Source organism: Microcaecilia unicolor, chromosome 5 (genome assembly GCF_901765095.1).
Source record: "Microcaecilia unicolor chromosome 5, aMicUni1.1, whole genome shotgun sequence".
Lineage (NCBI taxonomy): Eukaryota > Metazoa > Chordata > Amphibia > Gymnophiona > Siphonopidae > Microcaecilia > Microcaecilia unicolor.
The window spans coordinates 239,149,254-239,176,483 of record NC_044035.1 but is presented as its reverse complement, the minus strand read 5'-3'; the positions used below and the strand labels follow the sequence as shown (position 1 = coordinate 239,176,483).

Here is a 27,230-nt window from a genome sequence, read left to right as displayed (position 1 = left end):
GTTAGATAAGGGAGATATTGTTTTGGCAGTATCCATGGATTTAGCCTCGGCATTTGACTTGATTGATCCTAACTTGTTGTTACAGCATTTAAAAGATACAGGTATTTCAAGAGTAGTTTTACAATGGTTTTCTTCTTTTTTTGAATAATAGATCATTCCAGGTTTTTGTGTGCATGTAATTCTCAAGAATTTCAATTACAACATGGGGTGCCTCAGGGCTCAGCCCTCTCGCTGCTCTTGTTTAATCTATAACTTAGTCCACTATTTACATTACTACGGTTGAGCGCTTTTTGTTAAGTGGATGACATTTTGATTATTGTAAGAGTGTCTCCAAAAACTCTGGATTTGTCTAGATTTGCAAGAAGGACTAAAAGCGGTATCGGAGTGGTTAATGGCCCATCGAATAGTCTTAAACAAGGAAAAATCTAATGTTTGATGATTATACAACATTTGGAATGTCCAAATGTTGTGCGTATTTTATTTGGGTTACCTATAAAAATCAGTCACATGTTTTAGATACTTGGAGGTACTTATTGATTCTAAATTTACATTCGAGAACCAAGTTAATAAAGTTATGAAAGATGATTTTGTGGTGTTACAGAAACTACTTTTACTAAGGCATTTAACACATCAGCATTGCATAGGTTATTGCATGCACTGCTGATTTCACAAATAGACTATAGTAACATTATTTACACCAGGGAATAATCTGAAGAGATTATAAAACCTACAAAATGTGATGGTGAGATTCTTAGGTAACAAATATAAATTTGATCATGTTACTCCTTTATTTAGACATTATCATTGGTTATGCATTAAATATAGAATTCGTTTTAAGGTGCTGGTGTTGACACATAAGGCTTTTTTACAATTTGCAGCCACCGTATTTATGGACTTTAATTATACATTATACACCAGGAAGGGTTCTTAGGTCATTGCAGGATTTTAGAATGGTGGTGCTGCAGATAAAAAGAGTGAGATGGGAAAGAACACGAGATAGAGCCTTTTTTTGGCTGGCCCTCATTTCTACAATGAACTACCGAAAGGTTTGAGAGCTGAAGTGAACTTGATGAAATTTAAGATTTTGCTCCTGTGGGGCGGTAAAACGTTTTGTTCCCGCATCCCTCTGAAGTGAGCGCACATTGATCTTAAGTGAGCGACGCGCACTCACTTTAGAGGGAACACCAGCTGGCACCTACATGGTAAGAGCTATATTCCAGAATGCTATACATATGAGAACAGTCAATTAAGGATCCAAGCTTCATAAAGGCAAATTTTTCTTTTAAATGATCATGTAAAATACCAGAGGGTTAAGCACAATTTCCCACTCAGTCACTCTTCTAAAGTGAAAAAAAAAAAGCATTTCGCTGAAAAAGCCAGTGGGGAAATTTTACAACATGTACATTTATTCCCATGCAAGATCAAGATGGCCGCCATGTAAGGGTCATGGAGATGCTGCTGCTCCAGGGACCCGATCACAGCGCAGCCTGGAACGGAACTGCTCGGTGTCTGTCCCATGCCCGGAGAGCATCGCTGGGAACGGACTGCCTCTGGTGTAGTTTGCAGGCCTCCACGGACGGACCGGAGCAGGGGCCGGCCGACCAGCCACGGCTCTTTCCCCGCCTCATGGCTGCAGCGCTGCCCCGATCGGACACCGATCCCACCCGTGCCGGAGGAACGACCACACTCCAGAACTGTGGAAGAGCACAACCTGAGCCGGTACGCCTCACGGACATCCAGCATCAAGGGAGCGTCGGAGGGCGAATGAAGCAGCGAACGGCACTCCCACCCAGAATGCCGACCAATGCCGTTGCCTCTCCTCAGGAGCGACCACGAGGAGCCAAACAGATGCCGCTCGCATACCTGACCTCTGTCTCTCTACCCGGTCACCGCGTCTGACGAGACTGCCCAGGCGGATTGTGAGACGAGGAGACACGCGACTGCCGGGCCAACCTGACGGCGCCATGTGGCTGGTTCATCGAGACGGCATTGAGAAGAATGCGAACGGCGCGGCATAGGTATCACAGAGAAGGGCTCCAGGGCCCCGCACACACCAGCTGTGTAGACCCAGACTGCTACCTGTCCTGATTCCTCCCTCCAGCCATCTGTGTGGTGACTGAAGCTGCAGATCCCCCAAACAATTTTTATCTGCTGACTACCTGCTCTCTTCCACAACATAGCTGTCCTTCACCAGCTTCCTACCTCCAACCAACAACACAGTTAGTTCCCAGGCGTCGAGCCCTGCAACCGAGGGCAACACTCCTCAACATCTAACAGGCTGTTGAACCTTCTGTCTGCTGCCTGCACTGAAGATTAGAAGAGGTCCCGGTTGCGGGGGAGTCTCAACATTTAGACGGAGACCAGACCTGCGATCCCAATGACCATAGGCGCCTGGTATAAGAGGCTTGGAGAGGCTAAGCCTCCCCTGATGTGCTCTGAGGGGTTTAAATTGTTGATTTACCTCCATCCTCACAGCAGGAGCTGCAGTGAAAGCCCTCTAGCCTTGTGTAACCAGTTGTAGAAATTGGTTTATGGTTTAATTTGTTTACTTTACTGCTGGGAGAGCAGGGGGGGTTGGCTGGAGGTGTCCTGGGTTGCCAGGGAGATATTTAATGAGGATGACTTCCTGACCTGCACTGAGGACAGATAGCAGCAGAATCGGATACTGGGCCAGCATGATCAGAAAAAGTCACCAGACAACAAAGGTAGAAAAGATCATTTTATTTTCATTATAGTGTTTGGAATATGTTCAGTTTGAGAATCAGGTGCTCAACATTAAAAGTTTATATTTATTTACTTATTTATGGCATTTTATCCCACATTAAACATGATGTTTTGTGGCTCTATATGAGAATTGTGATGATATGATCCCTTGTTTCATATTGTTGACGGTCTGCATTTTCCGTATGGGTGGTATATTGGTGTATTAGGTTTTGCCCAGTGTAATATTTATGGTACAGTAAGGTTCTGAGTGTGTTTTTGCACAAAGTTGTGCATAGTGTTTTGCAGTTGAGTGATTGTGCTTATCTAATATCTAAATTTAATAAAAGGTATTAATTGTGACTTTTATTTTTATTTATTTTTTCTGTGTGTTATCAGACAATTATGGATTTAAGCTCCACCCCTGGCCCCACCCCTAACCCCGCCCCTTTAGCTTCCCCAAACAGTTGGGCCACCGAGCGCCTATGCAAATGACTGCAATTTAGCAACAAAGGAGCCATGAGAAACCCTTGGGATAACAAGGGCAGACTACCACAACTGACTGTGAGTAATTTACCCTCCTTACCCTCCTCATCCATCTACAAAATATCTACCAAGCCCTAGAGCGTCACTCCTGATAATCGGTCTAAGAGCTATCTACCAACCTCTATTCTGGCAATAGTATGAATATATTCATATCACTACTAGTAATATACTCCCTATCACCGTTCCAACTATCATTTTCCAACCCACTTGCAGATAAAAATATAACATCCATCATACTAAACTACCAAAGACTAATCAAACACTCCACCTTTCTCCAAACGGACAACCACCATACTAAAGGAAGAACACCCACACCTGGACTAGACCAACAAAGCGGAATGAAAGGTCAAAACACACACACAATGGCCAGGGAACAACAACTCACCAAAATCCACACCTCTCCAAATATAGAAGCTCCACTCCACAACATTCAAGTGGGCTACATTAATGCCAGATCTGTAGTAAACAAAACAACAACAATAACAGATTGGATCACATCAGATAACCTTGACCTACTGTTCATCAATGAAGCCTGGATCCACGATCAAAAAGACCCCATAATCCTTGACCTCTGCCCTCCAGGATATAAGATCTCTCATTGGACCAGAAAGAAAAGGAGAGGCGGTGGCCTAGCACTAATTTATCGCTCCCATTTCACCACTGAAACTACCACTGAGTCCATAAGAACCCAATTAGAAATTGTCTCATTCAGAATTCAAAACAAATCCCTAGTTGATCACCTAAACTACGTCTTATTTTATAGACCTCCAGGCACCTGGAACGATTGTCAACTCAACCTTATGGACTTTATCTCAAACAGTTGTGTATCCAACCCTAACACACTAGTACTAGGTGACATAAACTTCCACCTTGAAGATATTAACTCTACCAACTCACGAGATTGCAAGGATTTCCTCCACTCATGGGATCTCAAATTTCCTCAAATGCAAGCTACTCACATTAAAGGGCACACACTGGACCTCTTCTCCTACAAATTTTCCACAAACCACAACATATTAGTAACAGATATTAAATGGTCAGCAATATCATGGTCCGATCACTACAAATTAAACATATCTCTAACTTGGCGGATGAAGGGATTATACCATACACCTGAACACACAACCTACAGCACAAGAGGCCAAATTGACCCAACAGAATTTTGGCAACAGATATACGACAATGAATGGTAAGCTTGAAAGAATTCCACACATTACCTTTCTGACTGGGATGAAAGATGCAAGAATGTACTAGACGAAATAGCACCCCTAAGAACACGAATATCACGAAGACAGAACGTGACCCCATGGTTTAATGACGAACTAAAAAAACTCAAAACACAAACTAGGAAACTCGAACGAGCATGGAAAAAGTTAAAAGATGAGCACACACTCAATGCATGGAAACAAACACAAAGAAAATACAAATATGCAATAAGACAAGCCAAAAGATCTTACTACAAAACTGAAATAGGACCAGGCTACAAAGACCTGAAGAAACTATATCAAATAGTAAACATGCTCCTAGATACCACTCCTATCACTACAACCAGTAGCGCTCCCGAACAATACTTTGAAATCAGAAAATAGTCTATAAGCGATTGTGTATCATGTGCTCTGGAAAGATGTGTATAATCTCGCTCCCCTGGATGAAGCAAGCGCCACGAGTCTATTAACTCCAAAGCATTACACAACCAAGGAATACCTCGACTGTAGTTCACAAGACCCACCCGCAAAGAGCCAGAACTGTCCACCAAAGGGTCAAAGACCGCATTAAAATCTCCTTCCATAGCAATTGGAATCTGATCAAAGGATTGTATATGTTTAAATATGTTCTGATAAAAGCTTTTGTCATATTGGTTGGGCGCATAGACATTCACTAATAACAAAGGCTTCTTATTCAGAAGCACCTTCACAATGATATATCGACCCATGGGATCCACTATTAAACGCTGCTTTTCCATCTGAAGCCCTTTACGAAATAGTATAATTACCCCTGCTTTCCTTTGTTTCGCAGGGCCTTCTATGTAGTCACCAACCCACCAACGGTACAATTTTTTATGTTCTAAAGAAGTCAAATGCGTTTCTTGGAGCATTGCAATGTGTATTTTTTGCCTCTTCAAAACCTGCAAGATCTTGCTACGTTTAATAGGAGAGGAGATACCTCCTACATTCCAAGACACCAATTTAACCATAGCCCCCCCCCCCCCCCCCCCCCCCCCCGTTCTTGCGCTTAGCTTGATGAGGAAATCCCACAAAAAACCTTTCCTAAAACCCATGGAAGAGTGTCCCAGCCTACACCCTCCCTTCCACGAACACATTCTTGCATGAGGTACAGACTGAACCTCCATGACCCTGCTTTGTAAATTCTGGAGCAGTCCCATTCCCCTCCCGTAACTGGCCCCCCCCCCCCCCCCCACCTCTACCCCACCCAAACCTCAAACAAAACACCTAATAACCCTCAATTCCCCCCTAATTCCGAGTCTTCTTAAGACACTTCACGTATTAGTGCCCTCTTCCCCCCCTCCAACAATAGGTCCTTTTGCACTGAGTAGTGCAATAATGGTGGTGCAGTATCCTATCTCTTCCCCCACAAACCCTCCCTCCAGAGAAATTCAATGAGACCCCCTCAGACAATCGCATTCAACCTCATGTTTCTCTGCCCCAAATTTAAACATTCCACCAAACCCGAATAGTCCCAAAAAACCCTGCTGGGATGGATGGGCTCAACAATCAAATGGTGAATGTACAGAACATCCCCATCCCCCCCCCCCAAAAAAAAAAACACAAACAAAGGAGGGGGAAAATAACAGAAACAGTAGATAAGCTCAGCTACTTCATCTCAATTCAGTTCAAATCAAACAGGTTCAATCCAAGAAAAGCTTTGTAGCTTTGACTGCAAGTCAATACCCCTCTAGTAAGCAAACATCAAATGGTGAATGTACATAACATCCCCATCCTCCACCTCCCCCTCCACAAAGGGAAAAAAAGGGTTTTTGAGTTGTGATATCAGGAGATTTCTCCAAGGCCCCTTCAGATCACTCATAAAAAGATATCCCCCACCCCCCCCCCCCCCCCCCCCCCCAGTAGCCAGCACAGCCAGACCAAGGCATACCATCCTGAAATGATGTCATCCACGAAGAGAAATAGACAATATCCAAGTATATGTGGCACTGGCCAAATTTCAAAGTCTGAAATTGCCGCTGCTCAGCTCAGCGGATTAGTCGCATTTGTAATCACCTCGCGGGACCCCCCTTCAGGGTCTCCAGGAATTCTTTCACTGCTTCTGCTGACTCAAATACCTTGTCTGCTCCCTCATGGAACACTCTTAGTAGCAGGGTATACTAATGAAAATTTCAGCTTCCGCTCATATAAAGCAGTACAGATTGGCGCAAAAGCCCTTCTTGCTGCAGCCACCCTTGCCGAGTAATCTTGAAAGCACAGTATTTTTTGGCCTTCATAGGAAAGACAAGACCCAACTTGCAATGCCTGCAGTATTGCTTGTTTATGTCCATAATGTAGTATTCTCATGATCACCGCACGTGGCTTGACTGGGAGTTATCTGTGTGGGCCTACCCTATGTGCTCTCTCAACTCTCAGGGGCCCTGACAGATTATTAAGATTTAAAGTTTTCGGCAACCAAGAAAACTCACCAGGTCTGAGTCCCTTAATTGTTCAGAAAGGCCAATCAATCTCAGATTATTGCGTCTGGACCTATTCTCCAAATCGTCCAACTTCGTTTCTAATTCTAGCAGCTTTTTCTGCGTTGCTCCTGCAGGCTCCGCATACTCCGTCATCCGATCCTCCAAGTCGCTGATTCTTTGCTGCATCTGGTCCAGATGTAGATGGAACCCATCCAATCTTTCATGAGCCACCTCTGCCCGATCATACAATGCCTGTAACTTCCTACCCAAAGCTGCTTCCGCCGTAATCGCCGCCATCCATGCGGAGCAAACCATGCCATCCAGCGGAACCTGCGCGACCACCATTTTGCTTTCAGTTGTTCTTCCCCTCTCATTCTCCTTTCTTTGTATTTTGGCTGCCATTCCATGAACAGGCGCCAGCAATATTACCATCAACACTTGCCTGCTTCTCAGAGGTAACTGCACCAAGTCTGTAATGTCTGCAAAAGCGCTTTACTGCTAGATTAAATAGTTTGATTAGGGGGAAGTGCCGAAGCTCCACTTTTCAGCAACCGCTCCCCAGCATGGCACCACGTGACCGTTTCCTACACATGGTATTAAAAAAAAAAAAAGATAGACATTTTGCTTTTTCAAAAATGGCTATATTTCCCATTCAGATTTGAGACATTTACCCCAGATTCTATATAGTCCACTTAGATTTAAGGCACCGAAATCAACATGGATTCTATAACACCGTGCGTAACTTAATTGGCTTAACAAGCTAATGAGCACTGATAACAGCCTTTAACAAGCAATAATGAGCACTAATTGGCACTGTTTAGAATTTAGGTGCACAACTTACTAAGCATATTCTGTAATGATGTGTGCCAAACTTCTAGTTCTCGGGGGCATGGTTATGGGCGGGGAAATGTGCATTCCAGAATTTAGGCACCTAGTTATAGAATATGGGCCAGTGCGCCTAAATCTACATGCTGAGATTTACACCAGGTTTTCGTTGATGTAAATGGATGCACACAGATATCAGCGCTGAAATATCAACTAAGCATATTCTAATCGGCGCCTAAATCTAGGTGCCAATTATAGAATACGCTTAGCACTGATTTCACCGCCGATTTTTTAGGCACCATATATAGAATCTCCTTCTTAGCACAAAATGTCAAAAGTCTGGCTTTGACATCATATCGAACCCATTCGAACAGTTAGTGACCATCTACCCTTCCGGAAGTTGCTAAAAACTTACCTCTTCAAGCAAGCCTACCCTAATGACCAGACTTAACCTATGAATCCACTCTACACCACTTCTACCTCTCCTACCCCTACACCCCCTGCCCATTTCACCTATCTCAACCTATTTCCTAACAACCACATCATACCTCTACTATTGCTACAGCTTTCTGTGAGACTATCAGGCTCATTTTCAAAGCACTTAGCCTCCCAAAGTTCCATAGAAACCTATGGAACTTAGCCTCCCAAAGTGCTTTGAAAATATGCCTCTATGTAATTCCATACTATGTAAGCCGCACTGAGCCTGCTACTGAGCAGGAAAGAGCGGGGTATAAATGCAACAAACAAACAAATAAATAAATATCGAAAATACCCCTCTGTGGCTTCAATGTAAGTTCTGAAGAGGAGCAAAAAGTTAGCTGATCAGCGTTAGTGCAGATTTCATGCTTGCCTCTTTTCTTTGCTGCAAGCAAACAGGATCTGCAACTTTTTTTGTAATTTCCTGGAAGGGGATAGGTAAAAAAACAAAACAAAAAAACAGCAGGGATGAGGAACTGAGAGGTAGGTGTGCTAGAACAGAGTGGAGTAATAGACTGTTGAAAATGCATAGAATAATATTAACGTTCATGCTTGAAATAGCATTCCAGTACATGACCATAATGTATACATATACAGCTCCCTGTGTGCCAGCAATATTGTTGATATTGCAAAAATTGTATCAGCACTTGGATTGCATGCATCTGTGCTTATGCTGAAATGCTCTTCTGTACTTAAATACTGTTTGTATTGCAAACCTTTTATGCACAGAATAGCATTCCAGCACGTGTGGATGCATGTGTTAGTTTTTATGTGTGCAAGTTATAGCTGCTGCTAGTGCAGAACCGTGTAAGCATGTGTCTGGCGAGCTCTTCCATGTTAGCATACATTTTTCGCAAATAGCCTATATGAATACTGTGTTCTTTATGTTTAGGTTAGTCAGCCGTGCTCTGAGCTATAACACAGTAACAGATTAATGGGCCTTTTTACTAAAGTTTAGCATGCACTAATGGAATTATTACATAAGAACATAAGAATAACCATACTGGGTCAGACAAATGGTCCATGTAGCCCAGTATCCTGTTTCCAACAATGGCCAAGCCAGGACACAAGTACCTGGCAGAAACCTAAATAGTAGCAACATTCCATGGTGCCAATCCCAGGGCAAGCAGACTATGGACTTTTCCACCAGGTATTTGTCCAAACCTTTTTTAAACCCAGATACGCTATCTGCATCCTCTGGCAAAGAGTTTCACAACTTAACTATTTGTCAAGTGAAAAAATATTTCCTCCTGTTTGTTTTAAAAGTATTTCCATGTAACTTCCTTGAGTGTCTCCTAGTCTTTGTACAAGTAAAAAATTAATTCACTTCTACTCGTTCTACACCACTCAGGTATAAAATGGGCTGCTTAGCATTTAAGAGAAGATTCTATATATGGCGCCTAAAAAATTGGCGCTGAAATCAGTGCTGAATAAGTGTATTCTATAATCGGTGCCTAGATTTAGGCGCCGATTATAGAATACACTTAGATCATATTTCAACGCCTATGTTCAGAGAGACTTATCAAAAGGACCCTGTACCAGAATTAGTTAACATTGAATTATTCTTATTTTGATTACTTTGTCACATTGTCATTATTGAACGCTTTTCACTACCCTTGATTTCAGTACCTGAAATGTATTGATTACCAATTTTATTCTAATTTACTGTGTACTCTATATACTCTGATTGGAACATTCTTCTGTATTTCTTATTCCGGAAATGGCGATCGCCACTACTGAATTTGTAAGCCACATTGAGCCTGCGAAGAGGTGGGAAAATGTGGGATATAAATGCAGAAGATAAAATAAAATAAAAAAATAAATCTGCATGCATCCATTTACATCAACAAAAACTTGGTGGAAATCCCGTGCATAGATTTAGTTGCACTAGGCCATATTCTATAACTAGATGTGTAATTTTTGGAATGCTCACGAAATGCCCATTTCCCCACCCATAACCACGCCCCTTTTTTACTCCGTGCATTAGAATTTTAGTGTACATCGTTACAGAATACACTTAGCGAGTTGTGCACCTAAATTTTTAATCAGTGCCAATTAATGCTCATTATTGTTTAACTACTGTTATCAGCGCTTATTAGCTTGTTAAGCTTGCTAAGTTACACTCATTGTTATAGAATCCACACCGATTCTGGTGCAGATCTCTAGGCACACTATATAGAATCCAGGGATTAGCACATACTAATTCTGTTAGCATACGCTAAGCTTTAAGTAAAAGGGCCCCTACATGACAGCAGATAAAGACCTGCATGATCCATCCACTCTGTAATTCACAGGTCTAATACAAGATTACTGCATCAGCCTCCAAGTTAGCCATAAATGATGTGGCAGCAGTCATTGCTCCTAGCAAGTAAGAGGGAAGGAGTCTCGGCTATCATGTAACTGCAGTATCTAATAGTCTGACTTGAAGTCCACTTTAGCTAAGCTCCAGAGGGAGCCACAGTTTATAGCCCCCAGCTAAGGACTATCACAACAGTGGCTAGGCTGAGATGAGAACGAGATATAATTTTTTTTTTTGGGGGGGGGGGGGGGAATCCCTGAGTAATTGCAAATGAAGTGTCATGCTGCCCTAGCTCAATAATGGTCGTTACCAACTGAGTTGTACCCTAAAGCAGCAGGTGGAAACTGCTGGACAGGTGAATAACTGAGGGGTCCTTTTACTAAGGTGCACTGAAAAATGGCCTGTGCTGGTGTAGACGCGTGTATTGGACGCGCCCAGGTCCGTTTTTCAGCGCACCTGCAATAAAGGCCTTTTTTCCCAGAAAAGGACGTGCGGCAAAATAAATATTCAGCGCATGTCCATTTTGGGCCAGAGACCTTACCACCACCCATTGACTTAGCAGTAAGGTTTCACCAGGCGGTAATCATCAGTGTGCGTACACTGCCGATTACCGCCCGGTTAGCGCCACGTGGTAGAAAATAGAAATTATTTTCTGCCGCACATATTGAATGCATGTAGAAATCAGAATTACCGCCAGGAGCACGTGGTAGCCGGGTGGTAGTTCTAATTTGGCGCATGTTGTACGCGCATTGGTGCCTACGTGTCTTAGTAAAAGGGCCCCTGAGGCACTCTGGGCCTTTATTCACCTTTTTAGGCTGATGAAGGGATTTTCCCAAATTAGGTCTCATTCTTCTCCCTCTATAACTCAGCTATTGCAATAGAAGTCCTCTGTAATTAGATCATGTTAGCGATTCTTTCTTCCCGAGCCTGTACGTCTAACTCCGTCTTTAGCCGTTTTCAAATCCAGGCTAAAAGCCCACCTCTTTAATGCTGTTTTTGACTCCTAACCACTACTCACTTGCCCTTTACCCTTTTCTCCACCTCTTTAATTCCCTTACCTCTTAGTTGTTCTGTCTGTGTGCCTGTCCTATTTAGATTGTGAGCTCTTTGAGCAGGGACTGTCTTTTCATGTTTGGTGTACAGTGCTGCGTATGCCTTGTAGCGCTATAGAAGCAGTAGTAGTAGTAGAATATCCAGAGTCTCTCTTATTAGTATTGCTGTTGAGGGATGACCAAGTTTCCACCTTTCCCTCTAACCCTTTCTTCTCACAGTGGCAGAATATGCTGCCTCTGCAGCATCCCTGGACCTTACTGGCCTGATGAGCCAAAGCTGAATATGGGAATCAAGCTAGTTCTGCAAGCTACTGTATGTCTGGGCAATTAGGCTGGTCTGTGTTTTGTTACCATAAGTCTATATGATGCTGAATTTCTCAGGAAATTTCTGTTTTAAGGCTGGCATCACTTCACTCTACAGCCTCACAGTTTGTGATTGCATTTTCCCCAGTTGCTTGTTCAGCTTCAGGGAGGATGACTGGCTTGGATCTTGTTCTAATACATATACGTAATGACGAACCTGCCAGAGAAGAAATTGTCTCAGTAAATTAAAGTGCAAGCTTGTAGAAGAAAACATTTTTTAAAAAGTAGGAAAATCTGAAAATTGCAGAATTATATTTGTCAGAAAGATGAAAATAATTTCCTCATCTTAATTTATATTTTTCCTTTTCAGATTACGTTGATCTGTACTAAACAAGGACACCTGATTGTTCGCAGGTGTCTCATTTAACATTTTGTCATTGAGTGAAAAGACAATAATGCCTACAATCCCATGCCAGATAAGAAATCTCCAGGAGCAATCTCTTTTGGGCTTTTTTCAACAAAGCATGTCACATGTTGCATGTTCCCTAATGCCACATACACTGTAAATGTTTTCTATCCTATTAAAGCACATTTTGTGCCTTTGCAGAGCAGTGTTTTACAGATCTCTGTAAATTCATGATCAAGTAACAAAATACTCAGAAAGTCATAGTTCCAAAATAACAGATTTCTATAAATGTCACATACTTGTGAGAAAGATATAGCCCTAACCACAAAAGAATTATCTTCTGGACTCACATCATCCTTCTTATGGTAGTAGCCCTTCCCCTGCACTAGATTTAGCTCTTTACAGGAATTAACAATATTTTTAAGATCTGCTTTTTTCCATCTTGTTCATGCACTGAATACATGCTGTTTCATGTCCTTTCAAATCAAAAGTCATCACCAGCAAAATTCACAGCAGCTCATTTACACAGTTTATTATTGTAAAATGTTCTTTTGCAAAATGACTTTACAAAAGTGCATTTTGTGCAAACAAATAATGCAAAATACCTGAACTTTGGCATTTTTGCATGTCCAGGCATTTTGTACATGAAGGCAAATTCTTTAACTAGTTGCCTGAATTTATGTGTCATGTGAGCCTTATGTGCGTAAGTGGCAGCAGGGGGACTAAGCAGTGGTGTATTTAAACTAGGTGCATCAGTGGCGTATGCACCCCCGTCAGACCTGGCCCCCTGCCTCCACTTTAAAATCCTCTCTGCTGCAGTCTTCACCCAGACAGCAGCAGTCATAGGAAGCCTGCATCGGGACGTCCTCCCTGAACTGTCCTGCTCTTCATAAAACAGGAAGTTGCATCAGAAGGGGTGGGATGGTCCAAGGAGGAAGTCCCAGTGTAGGCCACAGTCTGCTTATGAGTAGACAGGCAACTGTCCTTTCATTGGGGCACAGGCAACTCTCCCAGGTAAAGACTGCAGCAGAGAGGATTTTACATGGGGCAGTGGCAGCCCAGGAGAGCGGCATGGTGTGTCTCTGTGACTAAGCACTATTTGGTAATGCTGCGTGTAAGTGGCATAACACATAAATATAAGGGGGCATATACATGGGTGGAGCATGGGAGGAAAATGGGCAGGCCTGCCACTTATGCATGTAATTTACAGAATACTATATATTGTGCATATCCGTGCTGCATTTACTCAATCACAGTTACACCAGGACAAATAAATATTACATGCGACAATACCAGGTTACACCAGTATTATATAACAGAATATGGGCACCCAGATGTTGTTATAGAATAGGCTCTTACCACGTGGCATTGGGCTCCTAAATGGAAGTACTTATTTATAAAATTATTGCTACGTCAATGTAAACTTTAGTGCATAGGGCACTTGGAAGGAAGTTATCAAGTTGGGCTACTGTTCCCTTAAGACATGCTATTTTACTGTTAAGCTCAGTTATTAGTAAACAGATATGATTGCATAAAATGGGACCTGTGCTAAAATAGCACAAGTTAGTGGTAAAATAACATGTCTTAATGGTAGCCCACATTGATAACCTTGTAAGTAGTGCTGTACACTTTCAACAAATTTTATCTACACATACTTATCAATTGCATTATTCTTTGTGTTTTCCTGCAGGTGACATCAGTTGCAAGGGGATGACAGAGCGCATTCACAGCATCAGCCTCCACAACTTTAGTAATTCTGTGCTCGAGACCCTCAACGAGCAGCGCAACCGTGGCCACTTCTGTGACGTGACGGTCCGCATCCACGGAAGCATGCTGCGAGCCCATCGCTGCGTGCTGGCCGCTGGTAGCCCCTTCTTCCAGGACAAGCTGCTGTTGGGATACAGTGACATTGAAATCCCCTCAGTAGTGTCAGTTCAGTCTGTGCAAAAGCTGATCGACTTCATGTACAGTGGGGTGCTGCGGGTGTCGCAATCGGAAGCTTTGCAGATCTTAACAGCAGCCAGCATCTTACAGATCAAGACAGTGATCGATGAATGCACACGGATTGTCTCACAGAACGTGGGTGGGATTTACCCTGTGATTTCAGACTCTGGCCAGGTAACACCTAGGGGAACCCCAGAGTCGGGGACTTCCGAGCAAAGCAGTGATACAGAATCAGGCTACCTGCAAAGTCACTCGCAGCACAGTGTAGACAGGATCTATTCTGCCTTATATGCCTGCTCCATGCAAAATGGCGAGCGCTCATTCTACAGTGGGGCTTTGGTCAGCCATCATGAGACAGCTCTGGGTCTCCCCAGGGAACATCACATGGAAGACCCAAGCTGGATCACACGGATTCACGAACGCTCACAACAGATGGAGCGATACCTTTCTACCACACCTGAGACCACACACTGCCGCAAGCAGCTGCGCCCAGTCCGCATCCAGACCTTGGTAGGGAACATCCATATCAAGCAGGAGATTGAAGATAATTATGACTACTATGGACAGCAAGGAGCACAAGGTGTGGAACGCAATGAATCTGAGGAATGCACTGAGGACACCGATCAAGCTGAAGGCACTGAGAGTGAACCTAAAGGGGAAAGCTTTGATTCTGGAGTCAGCTCATCCATTGGTACAGAGCCTGATTCTGTGGAACAGCAGTATGTGACAATTATTGGCCGAGAGGGGCAACAGGAACCTTCCCAAGTGGAGCAAAGTGAACTACCTGCTGAGTCTACCCAAGATCAGAATCAACAGCAACACTTAGATTCCAGTTCTTTGTCTCCCGAGGGGAGCAAAGACATTGATATGGACAGCACAGTGATCAGTGTTAGTGACAGCACCGAAAAGGGGGTCTTGCAGACTACTATCAACCAATCCATCAGTCAAACATTGCCAGCTACCCAAGTCTACTTACGCCAGACAGAAACCCTCACCAGCAACCTAAGAATGCCCCTGACCCTGACCAGCAACACACAAGTCATTGGCACAGCCGGTAACACATACCTGCCCACCCTTTTTACCACACAAGCCGCTGGCAGTGGCCCCAAGCCTTTCCTGTTTAGCCTTCCCCAACCTCTGACTGGCCAGCAGACCCAATTTGTGACAGTACCCCAAGCGAGCCTGTCTACTTTCACTGCCCAGCTGCCAGCTCCACAGGTTTTAGCGTCATCAGTGGTCCACAATACAGTAGGTGGGCAGAATGAAAAAAAGCCTTATGAGTGCACTCTCTGCAACAAGACATTCACCGCCAAACAGAACTATGTGAAGCACATGTTTGTACACACAGGTGAGTGTGGGCTGGAATAGCATTCAGTTGTGTGCAAGAGTAGAGTGCAAAGTTAAAAGAAAGAAAGTTTGTAACAAAAAAAGTTTACATAGCTTTAAGATTACCTAGAATGATGAACTTGCTTATTTATTTACCACTATATACGACTCACATCCCTGCTAGTTGTTAACTGAAATGATACTGTCAGAAACATTGCAACATATTACTCTGTTGACTCTACTGAATAACATAAATGTTCATACATGATATATCATAGTTTAATACTGTATACCTGGTGATGTGTTAGAATGGACTCACGGAAAGTCCCTTTTTACATTATTTTATGAAAAATCTTACTGAGTGGAGAGAAATCTCATGTGCATATCACTGCAAACTTCTACTTCTCTACAAGCAGCATATTATAAATGTAATATAATATAAATATAAATGTAGTATGGCCTCTGAATGTTTTAAGATGAACATGTGGGGGTCGATGTTCAAAAAGACCTGATAACTGGATGTCTCAATGAAACCAATATTCAGTGATAATATCTAGATAATGCCACTGAATATTACCTCTGATCACCACGGTAAAATATATAAAAACTTGGAGTCCTATTTAGTAAGCTGCGGTGTAAGCATGCTAGCGTTTTTAGCGCTCGTTAATGCTAAAGACATCCATATATTCCTATGGATGTCTCTAGCGTTAGCGCACGCTAAAAATGCTAGTGCACCTTGGTAAACAGGGATCTTAGTACTTTATCATCAGCACTGGAAGGATAGGTGGAAAAATATTTACTGCATCTTCAAAGTTACTGGGGAAGATTAGTGACAATCTTTTAATGATTATCTTATTCAGCAATTTGGCCTTGCCTGGTAAATAAAATCCCAGTTTGAATTTTTATGCAGTATTTCAATCAGGTCACCAAACATGAAATTGGGCAAATGTTAGTTACAATCAGATTTGGTTTATTCACAACTGGATTGTCTTGTTTGCATAAAGGTATCTAATGGCTTATAACCACTATAGAGGTAATTTTATAAAGCATTTTGGACTAGATTCTATTTAATTTGGCGCTAAAATGAAATTCACTTAGCGTATTCTATAAAGTATGCTTTAATTTAGGCGTACTTTATAAAATAAGCTTAACTTTCCATGCGGTCCACACAACTAAATGTAGTCGCAGTCAATTACGCCAAGTAAAACCTGGTATAAATCCTGACGCCTAAAGTAGGCGCGGAGCTGGTGTTTTCTATAACAACATGCATAGATTTTAGAAACACCCATGACCCGCCCATTCCCAGTCCATAACCATGCCCACTTTTCAGCTATACAACTTGTATTTGTGTGCACCATGTTACAGAATGCGCTTAGCAAGTAGTGCGCATAAATTCTAATTAATGCCAATTAGTGCTGATAGTTGGTTGTTAACATTCAATTAGTGCTGATTAGCTGGATAACTAATTAAAGTTATGTACATTTTTATAGAATATGCTTCAATTTCCACACGGAAATCTCAGCACGATATATATGGGGGGAAGGCCGACAGTCGCTCAAAAGAGCATGGTTCGGGATAAGGTATCTTTCAAAGATATCACCATAAAAGGGAAGATAGAGTATCCTGATAGTGAGGTTGCAAAAGAGATTGTAGTAGATCGGGTATCCTTAAATAACAATAAAAATCAGACAAAAGATTGCCAATTAATACTGTCAAGTACTAAGCATGATGTACTTAGGAACAACAAACATAGTTTGAAATGTCTATATGCGAATGCCAGGAGCCTAAGAAATAAGATGGGGGAGTTAGAATATATTGCACTAAATGAAAAATTAGATATAATAGGCATCTCTGAGACCTGGTGGAAGGAGGATAACCAGTGGGACACTGTCATACCGGGGTACAAATTATATCGTAGTGATAGGGTGAGTCGGATTGGTGGAGGGGTAGCATTGTATATTAACGAGATCCTTGAATCAAATAGATTGAAAATTCTGCAGGAAACAAAACACTCCTTGGAATCACTGTGGATTGAAATTCCATGTGCAAAGGGGAAAAGGATAGTGATAGGAGTGTACTACCGTCCGCCTGGCCAGGACGAACAGACGGATGCGGAAATGTTAAAGGAAATCAGGGACGCAAACAAACTGGGCAACACAATAATAATGGGGGATTTCAATTACCCGCATATAGACTGGGTTAATGTAACATCTGTACACGCAAGGGACATAAGATTTCTTGATGAAATCAAGGACAGCTTCATGGAACAGCTAGTTCAGGAGCCGACAAGAGAAGGAAAAATACTAGACTTAGTCCTTAGTGGTGCTCATGATCTAGTGCAGGGGGTAACGGTACGAGGGCCGCTTGACAACAGTGATCATAATATGATCGGTTTTGATATTGGCATTGAAGGAAGTGAAACTAGGAAATCAAGTACGCTAGCGTTTAACTATAGAAAAGGTGATTACGACAAAATGAGAAAAATGGTGAAAAAAAGACTGAAAGGAGCAGCTCGCAGAGTAAAAAACTTGCGTCAGGCGTGGATGCTGTTTAAAAACACCATCCTGGAGGTTCAGGACAAATATATTCCACGTATTAGAAAAAAGGGAAAAAAGACTAAACGTCAGCCGGCGTGGCTAAACAGTAAGATAAAGGAAGTCATTAGAGCCAAAAAACAATCCTTCAGAAAGTGGAGAAGAGAACCAACTGAAAGTAACAGGATAGATCATAAGGAATGCCAAGCCAAATGCAAAGCGGAGATAAGGAGGGCAAAAAAGGACTTTGAGAAGAAATTAGCGTTGGAAGCAAAAATACATAGTAAAAATTTTTTTAGATACATTAAAAGCAGGAAACCGGCCAAAGAGTCGGTTGGGCCACTGGACGAAAATGGTGTTAAAGGGGCGATCAGGGAGGACAAAGCCGTAGCGGAGAAATTAAATGAATTCTTTGCTTCGGTCTTCACCGAGGAGGATTTGGGGGGGACACCGGTGCCGGAAAGAATATTTGAAGCGGGGGAGTCGGAGAAACTAAACGAATTCTCTGTAACCTTGGAGGATGTAATGGGTCAGTTCAGCAAGCTGAAGAGTAGTAAATCACCGGGACCTGATGGTATTCATCCCAGAGTATTAATAGAACTAAAAATGAACTTGCGGAGCTACTGTTAGAAATATGCAATCTGTCCCTAAAATCGAGTGTAGTACCGGAAGACTGGAGGGTAGCCAATGTTACTCCGATTTTTAAGAAGGGTTCCAGAGGAGATCCGGGAAATTATAGACCGGTGAGTCTGACGTCGGTGCCGGGCAAGATGGTGGAGGCTATTATTAAGAATAAAATTGCAGAGCATATACAAAAACATGGACTGATGAGACAAAGTCAGCACGGATTTAGTGAAGGGAAGTCTTGCCTCACCAATCTAATGCATTTTTTTGAGGGGGTAAGCAAACATGTGGACAATGGGGAGCCGGTTGATATTGTATATCTGGATTTTCAGAAGGCGTTTGACAAAGTGCCGCACGAAAGACTCCTGAAGAAATTGCAGAGTCATGGAATCGGAGGTAGGGTATTATTATGGATTAAGAACTGGTTGAAAGATAGGAAGCAGAGAGTAGGATTGCGTGGCCAGTATTCTCAGTGGAGGAGGGTAGTTAGTGGGGTCCCGCAGGGGTCTGTGCTGGGTCCGTTGCTTTTTAATGTATTTATAAATGACCTAGAGATGGGAATAACTAGTGAGGTAATTAAATTCGCCGATGACACAAAATTATTCAGGGTCGTCAAGTCGCAGGAGGAATGTGAACGATTACAGGAGGACCTTGCGAGACTGGGAGATTGGGCGTGCAAGTGGCAGATGAAGTTCAATGTTGACAAGTGCAAAGTGATGCATGTGGGTAAGAGGAACCCGAATTATAGCTACGTCTTGCAAGGTTCCGCGTTAGGAGTTACGGATCAAGAAAGGGATCTGGGTGTCGTCGTCGATGATACGCTGAAACCTTCTGCTCAGTGTGCTGCTGCGGCTAGGAAAGCGAATAGAATGTTGGGTGTTATTAGGAAGGGTATGGAGTCCAGGTGTGCGGATGTTATAATGCCGTTGTATCGCTCCATGGTGCGACCGCACCTGGAGTATTGTGTTCAGTACTGGTCTCCGTATCTCAAAAAAGATATAGTAGAATTGGAAAAGGTACAGCGAAGGGCGACGAAAATGATAGTGGGGATGGGACGACTTTCCTATGAAGAGAGGCTGAGAAGGCTAGGGCTTTTTAGCTTGGAGAAGAGACGGCTGAGGGGAGATATGATAGAAGTGTATAAAATAATGAGTGGAATGGATCGGGTGGATGTGAAGCGACTGTTCACGCTATCCAAAAATACTAGGACTAGAGGGCATGAGTTGAAGCTACAGTGTGGTAAATTTAAAACGAATCGGAGAAAATTTTTCTTCACCCAACGTGTAATTAGACTCTGGAATTCGTTGCCGGAGAACGTGGTACGGGCGGTTAGCTTGACGGAGTTTAAAAAGGGGTTAGATAGATTCCTAAAGGACAAGTCCATAGACCGCTATTAAATGGACTTGGAAAAATTCCGCATTTTTAGGTATAACTTGTCTGGAATGTTGTTACGTTTGGGGAGCGTGCCAGGTGCCCTTGACCTGGATTGGCCACTGTCGGTGACAGGATGCTGGGCTAGATGGACCTTTGGTCTTTCCCAGTATGGCACTACTTATGTACTTATAGAATCCCGGAGTTTATGCATGTAAAATCTCTTTTAAATGCAGAAAATGGCTATTCTAATATGCACATATAAAATATAGGCCTACTTTTATGTGACCTGCATAAGCAGGAGCAGAGTTGAGATATACATGTGTACATTATAAAAATATGTGCATGCATACAAGCATACTACAGAGTAGCTTAGTGGTTAGAGAAGAAGTTTGTGAAGCAAGGGTTCAAATCCCACTTCTCCTGCTCATACTCTTTGTGACCTTGGGCTACACATTTCACTGCCCCCCACCCCCACCCCAGTTGCCTCAGATACTACATTATAATCCAGCTTGGGCAGGGAAATAACTCATTCATCTGAATATGTAACTCATCTTGAGCTCTGAGTTGGAAAAGGCTAATAATTAAATCTAAAATCTAAATCTTCTTCAGAGCAGATATGAATTTGTGTGCTAATAGGGGATAATTCAAGGAGCCTATTCTAAGAAATCACATAAGCACCTATTTTGCCTTTGTAAAATAGGGTCATTTTTGAAACTAATTAGGATCTTAGTATTTCAATAAATGAGATTCTGGTATGCAGTGGATGCTTGACACATTTTTAGCAGTTTCTATTCTTAGTGTGCATCCATTAACTGAATATTTTACAGTTCAGTTTATAAAAATATGTGCATTGACCAGGTCTCTCTTTATCAAACATAACAAGGAAATAATCAGACACAGCCTCCACCTTTTATGCAAATCCACTACCAGGAGGAGAGAAGGTTACCGTTCCAGGAAAATCACCCAAAACTAAGTTCAAATCTTAAAACACTCCAGTGTTCACAACTAGGAGATGTATACCAAATAAATTGAAATACTTGTTATGGAACACTGACCTGGAGTTTAAGAAGATAGAGAGCTGGGCTGGCTCGTAAAATACATATTTGTTGGACTGCAAATTATCTACAAGTATAAGTGGTAGAAAAGATTATCCTATATATATCCTGTTTTGAAAATAAAGGGGGTCCTTTTACTAAAATGCATTACATTTTGCAGCTGCCATGGCTTAAGGCAGAAAATGAATGTGTGATAGCTCCAAATCTAATGTGGCATTTATTAGCGGCATGCATAGCATTTTCCATTGCAGGTCCTATGTTAACAGTTGCATTAGTGTGTGATAATCAGGTTACAGTTAGCATGAAGGCACTTAGCACTTCCCCCTATTTAGAAGGAGGTAAGTGTTCCCACACCAAGGGCTTCTTTTATAAAGCCACACTAGTGATTCCCATGCAGCAAATGAGAGGAAGCTCATTCAATTCCTATGGGCTTCCTCTCATTTGTTGCACTGGGAATCTCTAGCACAGTTTAGCAAAAGAAGCCCTAACTGTGAATTAGTTCATTAGTGCACACAGGGGCGACCATTAGGGCAACTGAGGTGGGGGCCTCAGGCGGAAGTCTTCAGAAGCATCATCTCCCCTTTCCTTTCACCACCCCGTTCGTGGCGCTTACCTGTTTCATCACATTCCAAACACGGCAGCGGTAGCAATTCCCATGCGCTGCCCTGCTGCCGGCAACCGCTTCTTCCCTTTACTGCAGCCACCTCTCTGATATAAGTTCCTGTTTCATCAGAGACTCAGGCAGCCGCAGTAAAGAGAAGAGGTGAGTGCTGGGTTTGAAACGTGATGAAATAGGTGTATGCCATGAACGGGCTGAAGGTAGGAAGGGGGGTCAGCATCTCGGGCCGGGGGGGTGGCAGCGGCATCTCAGCCTGGGGGGTGGGTGGCATCTTAGCTCTGCCTCAGGCGGCAGCTTGCTTTGGGCCGGCGCTGAGTGCACAGTAAATACAGTGTGTTTGTTGCTGTACACTCGCCACATCTATTCTCTGCCCATGTCCCATCTAGGTCCTGGTTCTATCAAGAACAGTGATACTTATCCTCAGTTTCAGAGAAGTTTAAAGACATTCTTATTTCAAAAACTCTATCAAGAAGCATAGCCTTATTATGACTATTCTTGCAAGAATTTTCATTCTGGCTTTTTGTCATTTAATTATTATTTCTTAAACTACTTCGGGCTCTATTCCATAAGAAAAGGGGAAGGAGGGATGGGATGTGATATACCGCCTTTCTGTGATTACAATCAAAGCGCTTTACTTATTATGTACCTAGGGCAATGGAGGATTAAGTGACTTGCCCAGAGTCACAAGGAGCTGCAGTGGGAATCAAACTCAGTTCTTCTGGTTCTCAGTTGGCTGCATTAACCATTAGTCTACTCCTCTAGGGAAGAGGTGGTATAAAAAGTTTCTTGATTACACTAGATTAGATTAGATTCATAATGTAAATATTTCAAGCACGCAGGAACGTATTATAGACCATCTTATACATATGATTTTCAGGTAATAAAAGGGAAGAAGGAGCTGAATTATGTATTTCAGTAATTCAGAGGAAGTGCATGCAAGCTACTGAGAAGTAAAATAATCCAAAAGGGAGTTCAAGAGAGTTTTAAGATTATGCGTCGAATATTGAGGGCATCACCCTCACCATAGACGATCGGTGGCCCAACTGTTTGAGGAGGCTAAAGGGGGTGGGGTTAGGGGTGGGGCCAGGGGATGGAGCTTACATGCATAATTGTCTAACACACAGATAAAAAATAAGTAAAAATAAAATAGTCACAATTAATACCATTTATTAAATTTAGATATTAGATATGTATCATATGACAAAGAATACAGTGGTTGCTCAAAGCATATACTAACCACAATCGCTCAACTGTAAAACACTATGCACAAATTTGTGCAAAAACACACTCAAAACCTTACTGTACCATAAATATTACACTGGGCAGACACTAATACACCAATATACCATCCTTACAGAAAATGCAGACTGTCAACAATATGAAGCAAGGGATCATATCACAATTCTCATGTAGAGCCACAAAACACCCTTTTAGGGTGGATAGTGTTCACAATGAGTTCCTTTTATTAACGACCATATGTAGATCCTTCAAGTGGTAATGTGTCATGATTTAGGCTGAATACCCTTTCTGATGTTTTGGTGCCACCTCAGTAAGGCCAACACACAATCTCTCCACTGCAAAACACTATACACAAACTTCTGCAAAAACACACTCATAACCTTACCATAACAGCACTAACTCCAAGGACAGGATGAGCTACAACCTTATGCGTGGAAAGGCAGCACTGTAATTACACCGGGCTCTAAAACACCAGTACACAACCTAGTGAAAAAAAAAACCAAAACAAAAAGGGCTGCAAATACTACACGCTAGCAGAATACTGCACCTTGATCACACATGAAAACACATGACACAACAAATATGAAGGCAAAATACTGAACTGGAAAGTTACCTCAAGAAGTCAGACTCAGCATGCAGCAATACTAGAAAAATTGAAACTTACATGCAAAATATCACAGATGCACATTTCCAAAAGCTGACATATTCCAATTAATAAATTCTGAATAAAATACTTTTTTCTACCTTTGTTGTCTGATCATTTAGTTTTTCTATTCGCTTTGGTCCCAGTGTCTTCTGTTTTATGCAGTGTCTTCTTTCCATTTGATATTTTTTCTCTCACCATGTCCACCATCCTCCTGTATCCTTATGCGTCCTACCATCTGTAGCCCTGTCCCAATCCTTTCTCCAGTTTCAGCATCGGCCCTCAAAGTGTTCCGATCCAGCCCTTAAATTCAGCAATTTCCCCTCCATCCATATCCAGCATTTCTTCTCACTCCCCTCCCCTCCATCCATGTGCATCTACTTCCTATGTCTTCCCTTCCCTCCATCCATATCCAGCATGTCTCCTCACTCCCCTCCATCCATGTGCATCTACTTCCCTCCCCTCCATCCATGTCCAGCATTTCTCCTCTCTCCCTTCCCTTCCATGTGCATCTCCTTCCTTTGTCTTTCCTTCCCTCCATTCCTGTCCAACATTTCTCCTCTCTTCCCAGCCCTCCACTCCATCTATGTTCAGATTTCTCCTCTCTTCCCTCCCCTCCATCCATGTGCATCTCCTTCCAGTCTTCCCTCCCCTCCATCCACCCATGTCCAGCCTCTCTCCCCTCCCATCTCCTCCATCCATCCATGTCCAGCAACTCTCCTCTCTCCCCTGCCCTCTTCTCCATTCATATCTAACAAATCTCCTCTCCCCTGCCCCCTCCAGCCATCCAAATCCAGCAATTCTCCTCTCCCCTGCCCCCTCCAGCCATCCAAATCCAGCAATTCTCCCCTCCCCTCTATGTCCAGCAATTTATTCTCTCTTCCCTGCCCTCCCCTCCATGTCCAGTGATTTCTCCTCTCTTCCCTGCCCTCCCCTCCCATCCATGCCTGATTCTCCTTTGCCTCCTATTGTGCTCCCCTTCCATCCATTGTGCAGTGACTTGCCCCAGCCCCACCTGCCCGCCCTCCTCTCCCCAACAGCACTCCTGTCCCCAACAGCCCTCCTCTCCATTGCTGCTGTGTCCCGCCTTCCTCTGATGTGGTATTTCCTGTTTCCACGAGGGCGGGACACTGAGCGAGAAGGGAGAGGGGAAAGGCTGGAATGGAGGTGAGCCATCACTGCGACTTAAAAAGGTTTAAATGCCAGGCGGCCACGGCAGGAATGGAAAGGTCGGGGAGCTTGAGGGCAGGCTCAGCGGGGGTGGGCGGCGGCGGCTTTTGTTTTGGCATTGGGGCTACATGTGGAAGAGGAGGCAGGCGAGGAAAGGTCACAGCTTGACTGGACTACGGCGCTGGGCCCCCCTTGGAGGCCCGGGCCTGGGGAATTTTGTCCCCCCTGCCCCCCCTCTCGGCGGTTTGTAAGTGTGTTTTCTGCTACTTGCACAAATATTCTGTAAAAAAAATAGGCGTCTGTTTTTTCATAATCAGTTGTAATAGGATCAAAATATCTGCTTACTTGCAGCTCACTTTCATGTAACTTATTGTGGCTGTATTACTGTGGTTTATCACCAAAGTAATACAGCCACAATAAGTTACATAAAAGTGAGCTGCAAGTAAGCAGATATTTAGATCCTATTACAACTGATTTGGAAGAGCTATTTGCTTACAAAAAAAAACCCAGGAGATCTGATTTTGGATTGACTTATGTTTTTTCATAATAGCATAGTCTATTTACCCTCTTATCCTAGGTGTTCAAAAGAGGTAGTTTTAATGCCTGGATGATTTATTTATTTATTTATTTATTTATTTATTTCCTCCCATGCGCAGCATTTCCAGCAGTAACCAGCAGTTGGCGGCAAGTCAATCGGTCACCATACATTTAGAGCGTGAGCCCTTACCACTAGATCAGGGGGAAGTGTTAAGGGCTCAGGCCAGTTTTAGGCGCACTCTGGTTTCTTACTGTATGCCCTCTTACCATCCCATTTTTTAAAAAGCCCTTTTTTTTGCAGACATGGTAAAAACTGGCCCGGCGCATGCCCTAAACATACCTAAACTACCACAGACCACTTTTTACCGCGGCTGAGGAAAAGGACTGCTTAGTGAGTTGTGAGCGTAAATTCTGATTATTGCCAATGAGGGCTCATTATTGCTTGTTAACAGCTGTTATCAATGCTGATTAGCCTGTTAAAATTAAGTTATGTGCATTGTTTTAGAATGCGCTTGGATTTCAGTGTGAATCTCTAGGTGCGCTCTATAGAATCCGCAGGATAGGCTTTTGCCTTGCCCAAGACACACCCAAAGCCACGATCCCACCACATCACCTTGAAATTGCTGCATTGCATAGATCTCCATGTGCAAATAGCAGATTTCTGAAATTGACATTAGCATGTCTAAGCAGTCCACACATATAAATGCTGCTAGTTATGTGCAAAGATGCTTCCAATATAACTGCCATAGGCATCTTTTTGAAATGTGGACACACAGGTGCCCTTTTCTGTAGTTACCCCCATAATCAATAAATAGGCCCCACTGAGAATAAGCAACTTGCAATATTTAGCATGCATTAAATCACATTAACGCGCATCTATATTTGAATGCAGATTAGTACATGAGGGGCTGAAACAGTTTTTTTTGTGAGGCTGTTCTGTATTTGTGGTTCATTTGTATCTTTTGTTTTCCTAGTTTACAAAAGTCAGGTTTTTGTGCAGTGAACTAGGAGGTATAATAATTTTTGAGGAACTGCCATTGAGAGAATTTGGAAAATGTTACATCCTTTGCAGTTCCTTTATTCATTTCTTTTTTTTTTTTAATTCATGTGCATATGTTGAATATTGCTTTGTGCTGCAGCTTGGCGAATTGGGTGGTCTGTATATGAGTTGCATCAGTTTATACTGCTTTGACTCTTCCATAAAGTGAGATTAGTAGCCAATAGTTGTTTGATTGGATGCAACTGGGTTTCAGATAGTGATCAGATTTCTTCTGAATCACTTCATTTTTAGGAAGATGTTCAAGCATTTTTGGTTGGTTCCAACCCTTAAAATAACCTTAAGGCATGTTTATCATAGTTAATATGATTATGCAGTATTGTACAAAACTTTATTTTAGGCACTGCTCTTTTGGGCTTCCACTTCAGTTGGTACTGCCCTCTGCTGGGCTACATTGCCATGAATCTATATTCAAACCAGAAGCTTAAGGCAAACAAAACAGTGGAGATGACAAAAACAACAGCAAAAGGTACTTGATTGTCCTTTATTGGAGTCAAGACAATCACAATAAAGGACAATCAAGTACCTTTTCCTGTTGTTTTTTGTCATTTCCACGATTTTATTTGCCATGAATCTTTATTCACAATTACTCGGGGTTTTGTTCTCTGCTTTAATATCCTCCTCCAAACTCACTTAGCCCAGTTATTGCAGTTACAGTCTTCAGCCTGTGCACCACAGTTCCTTCCAGAACCTCAGCGTCATGGACTCCACTTCTGACTGCTAGGTACCATTGCACAATAACTGGGACATTATCTCCTCATTCCCTACTTATTCTTCCCCCCCCCCCCCCCCCCAGTTCCTGAATAGCTGTGATAAATTATAATATCTTATTTAAAAATGCTGGAGTGGGCTTTGAT

At 42.7% G+C, this 27,230-nt stretch overlaps 1 protein-coding gene across 1 annotated transcript in view; it reads left to right on the top strand.

Annotated features, from left to right (window-relative positions):
• Positions 1 to 27,230, top strand: part of ZBTB20 (zinc finger and BTB domain containing 20) — a 150,118-nt gene that overhangs the window by 67,480 nt on the left and 55,408 nt on the right. The window contains exon 3 of the mRNA XM_030204955.1: positions 13,942 to 15,543. Coding sequence (XP_030060815.1) covers positions 13,962 to 15,543 — 1,582 coding nt within the window. The 5' untranslated portion in view covers positions 13,942 to 13,961. The remainder of the gene's footprint in view (positions 1 to 13,941; positions 15,544 to 27,230) is intronic.